General features: G+C 39.1%; 1 protein-coding gene across 1 annotated transcript in view; it reads left to right on the top strand.

Moving 5' to 3' along the window:
* Positions 1–2,797, top strand: part of LOC126283980 (splicing factor ESS-2 homolog) — a 79,982-nt gene extending 77,185 nt beyond the window's left edge. Inside the window, exon 7 of the mRNA XM_049982442.1 lies at positions 863–2,797. Within this exon, the coding sequence (XP_049838399.1) occupies positions 863–1,187 (325 nt within the window). The 3' untranslated portion in view covers positions 1,188–2,797. The remainder of the gene's footprint in view (positions 1–862) is intronic.
* The last annotated feature ends 3,465 nt before the right edge of the window (positions 2,798–6,262 follow it).

Raw genomic sequence — 6,262 nt, forward strand, 5'->3', positions numbered from 1 at the left:
CTTTGTTCATAGCAAATCGACAGCCAATAATGTCTTTCTTCAGGGTTCAAAAAATTTGGAAATCACATGGGGAGAGAACAGGACTGTATGGAGGATGTGTAAAGGCTTCCCAATGGAGTGTACTCAAAACAACTTCGACAAGGTGTTGTTTCAAGTATGCTGCGGAAGTTTCAGTGGGGCGCTCTTACAGGTAATCCATACAGTCCTGAATATCTCATCATGTGATTTCCATATTTTTTGGAGCCCTGCAGAAAGGCATTAGTGGGTGTCAATTTGCTTCAGATGAAGAGGTGCATGTCTGAGTACAATCATGGATCTGTAGGCAACCAAAACTTTTTTCCGAGAGGGTATTAACCATCTTGCCTCACAATGGGATGAATGTGATAGCAGTTATGGTGACTACTACTGAAACAATAAGCAGTTTACTCACATTTTCTCCCATCTGTCTTATTTTTCAGTTTACCTATATTGTTACTTCTTACCATTTATGTGTGTCATATTCCATTTAAAAGTGATTTCTGTTCCTTTTATCTCTCAATTGACGTCTCTGCTACTACTGTAAAGCAATTAACATGCTATGATTCACTGATACTGGCAAGCTGCAGCTTGGCTACAAAAGAAATGACTTACAAAACACTTGTAGGAGGGATACTTGAATACCACTCAAAATACAGTACAAAGTACCCTCTGCCACAACCTTCACTGTCATTTGCACAGTACAAGTGCAGATGCACTGCAACCTCATGATTTTTTTTTCTATCCATTTTTAATCTTATCTCACTTCTCTTGACAAATCAAGCAAAAGAGATTTATTTTCTTAATGTACTTAGCTCTTGAAAGCAATACTTATGATTCTTTACAGGCCATCCCCAAGACCCGGTTCTGGAACTTTAGAACGCCTCAGTTCAATGTCACCTGCTGCAAGGCGACTTGCAACAGCTCAGCTACGAACATCTGACCGTGCTCTGCAGGCATCCTACAGCCCCAGCCCCAGACGCTGCACAGGTGGAACAAGCAATGGCAACACCCCCACCCCCGTCACTCCAGGCACACCTCGGTCTGCAGCGCCAGGGTCAACGCGAGCTGCTGTCTCGGCAGGGATTCGCAGGCATCCGACACCGGGCCGGAATCTCACAGATAACTTGCTGTGCCTGCCTAAACGGGCACGGGCATCAGATTTCTTTTGAGCTCACTTTCCATTTTTGTAAATGACTGGAATATGAAGAGTTACACAGGTGCTAGAGCTGTGAACTGACAGAGTTTCTAATTTTTTTTATAATAACCACAGACTTTTTGTATAACCTTTGAACCTCTGGTTTTCTGTTTGGTGATTCCTGCTGCTGCATTTCACTGGAAAGCCATATAATTATACATTGGGTTACTCTTCATTGCAGAGTGTCACAGCAAGGAGTATGAACTGGCCAAATATGGAATAAAGATGAAGCTTACACCAGCACGACAGTTATTATTTTAAAGCACATACTGCTTGTCCTATCCACTGACTCAAGTTGCCAATGTGTAACTTTGTAGCAGTACAAATTCAGTTTCTCATGTTTAGCGACCACATATAAAAAAGTGAATTAAATAATGGCTATCCATCTGTAGCATATTTCAGACCTCTGTGAATCAGCCATTAAAAGAAGACAAATAAGTGGATGGACAACATATGTACTTACTGCTGCTGTGTTTTGTGCTGACTGCTACTTATATACTATTGTGTGGTTCAGTGTTCTAAGGATATGTTCAAACAGATGTAAACATGCCCTCACATATGTGTACATCTTTAAGTACTGTAAAATAATTGCAAGACTATTTTCTAATAATTTAGGAAGTCTTTTGTAAGTTGGTCAAAAACTTGTGGAATATCTAACTGCACACATCGTGCTTGGATTTCCAGCCATGGTGAGGGGAGCAGGAAATAGAAATGGTATACAAATATTTAAGAAATTCCACGTGATGAAATTAATGATGTCAACATTACACTTCACCAGAGGAGATACAAACTGCAGTAGAATCAGTGTTAGTAGATCCCAGATAGATGGCAGCACTGTTGTCAACTTTCAACTACGAAGCACAAATGGCTGTGGGCGAAAACAGTAGCCACCTGTAGAGCTGTGACAACACCGAGGCATTGCCATAGAGATGTCTATAGAATCTCATCATGTGATTGGCAGAGGCAGGCGCGTGAGCCTAGCCAACTGCAGCTGCCAGGGATCAGCTAACACTGACTCAGCTATAGGTTGTGGGGCTGAAAATTAGGAGGAGGATATTTGTTTTGTGCCACTAAACGGCATTATAAAGAGCTCTAGGCCCAAATGAATGTAAAGACAAACAAGCCAAAACATTCACCACAATCTTCAGTAAGATGCTTTGGTTCCTCACTGCATTGATGTTATCAAAATTGGGTGAGAGAGAGAAAATGTGTGTGTGTCCATCCTCGCCTGTGTCCGTCCTAATCAAATGAAAAGAAATTAAATTAATTTCAATGACAGTTGAAATCAGCAGTGGTAAAGAGATACAATTCAAAAGATAACACAATTAGTGTGTTATAATTAATATGTAATGGAAACTATATGAAGCCCCATCTGTAACCTCTCTAGTTTTAAGTTGGAAAAAAATATTAAATGACTACAAGTAATCCCATGCTGTGTTGAATATATGATACATTTAAGTCAAAAAGGTCAATTTGTGGATATTACTGACAATTGGGAAAACTAAGAAAGAGAAACCCAATCGTAGGTGCAAGTATTTTTCAGTGTACACTAAAAAAAATTGGAATAAATCTTTATAAATTAATTTTCTGTGAGAAAATGAATTCTGATGAACCACATAACTAATTATTAATAGTGTCAACAAGTTTTTAAAGATTTGTGTCAGTAAAATGCAAACAATTACAAACTTTAAAATATAAAAAATATTTTAAATATATAACTTTTTTAAAAATGCACTGTTTTCCTTGTTTGAAAGCCCAGGGTTGTTCCTCTAATTAACCATTTTGTATTTTTATCCATCTAATACATAAGGACCTTAAATGCAACCAAAAAAATGAAATTTGTTGGCCCTGGTGGTGAGCTCACCATAATAACAAGAGGCACCTTAGTTTTGCTCGTTATATTATATGCACTGAAAATCACATTTATGAGCACTTTTTCTGAAGACCTGATGTTAGCAACTGAAATATATTGATATGATTGTAAATACACAGTCTTATGTGTGGGTCTCTGTTTACGTGTTAGATCAGTAAACCAAAGCTTTGGAGTTTAACGTCTAACCATTCTTACTACTTTATATGTAGCATCTAATGTGTATACAGTACAGGGAATTGACTGGAGAAATCAAAATTTTTGTCAGTCGCTTCTGATGCACAACAGTCTTCTTTTCTAATAAAATTTTTGCTTCAGAATCTGATTACAAAATTAAAGTATATTACAAAAATTAATAAAATGTTACAGTTTGAATGCTATACACATTTTGTGTTGCAAAAAGTTTTCCAACATCAGATTCTACTCTGCCAGACTTAGGTTTATTCCACTCAAATGTCAGTGGTTTCCATAATTATTCCCATTGTCAATGGTTCATCATTATTTCCTGTTTCTTCCATTTTAATTGTGTGGACACTTAAGTTTTTGTAGTATTGTACATTTAAGTGATGACAACTAAGGCCATTACTCCAGAGATGGTAGAGAGGTTTTACTGTACCTCTGATTACAGGAATAAATGGCCATTGTGACCAACTGTGCAGCAGATCAGTGGTATGTATCATTCTACTTCTTGTCGTAGCTTCAGCAACTTGTTTTATTGCACATCCAGTAGACAGAGACCCCAGGGCCAACATACACAATACCTGCAGCTGCAGTTCAACTGAGCCACTTCATATATCAATATACTGACTCGTTGGTCATGATGGAAATATGGAAATGGAGGCCAGCAAGAGCACTGCTAACTGAAGTATATGAGACAAGATTCCAAGACTTACCAAGCGGGAAAGCGCCGGTAGATAGGCACAATAAATAAAACACACAAACATACACACAGAATTTCTAGCTTTCGCAACCGATGGTTGCTTCTTCAGGAAAGAGGGTAAGGAGAGGGAAAGACGAAAGGATGTGGGTTTTAAGGGAGAGGGTAAGGAGTCATTCCAATCCCGGGAGCGGAAAGACTTCCCTTAGGGGGAAAAAAGGATAGGTGTACACTCTCACACACACACATATCCATCCGCACTTTTAGTCCCCGCCCGGAGATCCGAATGGGGGACTATTTTACCTCCGGAATATTTTATCCAAGAGGACGCCACCATTATTTAACCATACAGTAAAGCTGCATGCCCTCGGGAAAAATTACGGCTGTAGTTTCCCCTTGCTTTCAGCCGTTCGCAGTACCATCACAGCAAGGCCGTTTTGGTTAGTGTTACAAGGCCAGATCAGTCAATTATCCAGACTGTTGCCCCTGCACCTACTGAAAAGGCTGCTGCCCTCTTCAGGAGCCACACGTTTGTCTGGCCTCTCAACAGATACCCCTCCGTTGTGGTTGCACCTACGGTATGGCCATCTGTATCGCTGAGGCACGCAAGCCTCACCACCAACGGCAAGGTCCATGGTTCATGGTTTGCCCACAAAAACAGCAATTATAATTTCAGTTTGTAATATTACTATGTCTTTTCAAAATTATTTTAGTAGCCAAGTACAGTTTTTGGACTTCTATATGTGAAAGCCTGGAAATGTGATGGATATTTGCCATGGTTATTGTTTTTTGTATTCCACTGTTTTACACTAGGCATTGTGATGTACTTTCAACCAAAGAGCATATCTGTAGGGCTTTTGACTCACTCAACAAGAAAAGATGTCTAGCTGATTAATAAAAGAATGTACCTCACCACAACATGTGTGGTAACTTTACACAATCAAAGAACTCCACTTTACTTCATGTATGATGGTGGTGCTACAGACAGCCCGATATTTGTAACACGTGGCCCTCAACTTAGTAATGCAAATTATCATGTTGTAAGTTAAATCTGTCAATTTATTCTAGTTTATGATGCTGGAACACACTGTATACACAGTTCTCAAGATGCTCATGTTATCAAATGAAACATGTCAAAATGAATACTTGCAACTTGTGGATGACAGAAAATCCCAGGAGAAAGTATTTGTTTGAGTTTATAAACAGCTTGACATGTAAAAGTTGGATGTGCTGATTTCGTATTACGACTGATGTCAATGTAGCATGTGATTACCTTCAGCAGTAATGGGTAAAGCTGATGACAGTGGCATCCATGAGATCTATAGGAAATAAATACCATTCTTCTCACAGTTGATTTGAGCCCAACAGCAATCTGCAGAGGAAGATTGTGGCAGCATACTTCCTGAGAGCATCATAAATCAGTTCTATGCAGTTCAGGACAAGACATCAAGATTAATCTGGCAATTGTTGTCCATGCATTAAAATGTAAAACTCAATTCAATGGCACAACCTTTGACTGACCCTTTTGGATGCTGAACCTAGGACAATTCATTGTTATAAAAGTCTACGAATTGTGGTGCAAACATTTAATCACCTGGCCACATGAGTTTGAGGTGTCTCCAACCTGAAAACTGAACCTCTTAGCGCATTTCTTGCATTAAACAATGCCACTGCCAGGTCAACTACTGTCTTACTCTTAAGCATGCAGCTGTCTGCTATATATAGATGAAGCAAATGGATTGTAGCACCATTTATTTATGTGCAGTAATTTTTTTGCAGTACTACTGTGGTGACGGTATAGTCAAGTTTGGTGTCCACTGTTTTATGTTCATCCAAGCTAATGCTAGTTTATTAGCTTTGTCCAAAGACCTTGTATCACAGGCAATATCATCTAGTTCTGCATGTCACTTAATGTAGTAATAATCAAGTATTTATAACTTAAGTTCTGAAATATTTCAGCCACTTCACTGACAATTATGAAGCCAAAGATCACACCTATCAGGTGTGTTCAACGAGAAATGCAACACTTTTTCCCCTGAAAACAGGTTGACTTTATTCAGAACTCCAATACACCATATTAATCCCCACTCTTTTTGCTACAAAATCCTATTTATCAACATAATCTCCATTCAATGCAACCGCCTTACACTACCTTACTGTATGCCCACAGGGTACCACTCTGCTGGTCAACGTGGGACCTAATGTCTTGCTGTATCAATAACCACCCCATAATCTATGTACTGCTTCCCGCAAAGTGCTTCATGGGGCCAAACATTTGCAAATATGAAGATGTGAGATCCAA

The sequence above is a fragment of the Schistocerca gregaria genome, chromosome 8 (assembly GCF_023897955.1).
Source record: "Schistocerca gregaria isolate iqSchGreg1 chromosome 8, iqSchGreg1.2, whole genome shotgun sequence".
Lineage (NCBI taxonomy): Eukaryota > Metazoa > Arthropoda > Insecta > Orthoptera > Acrididae > Schistocerca > Schistocerca gregaria.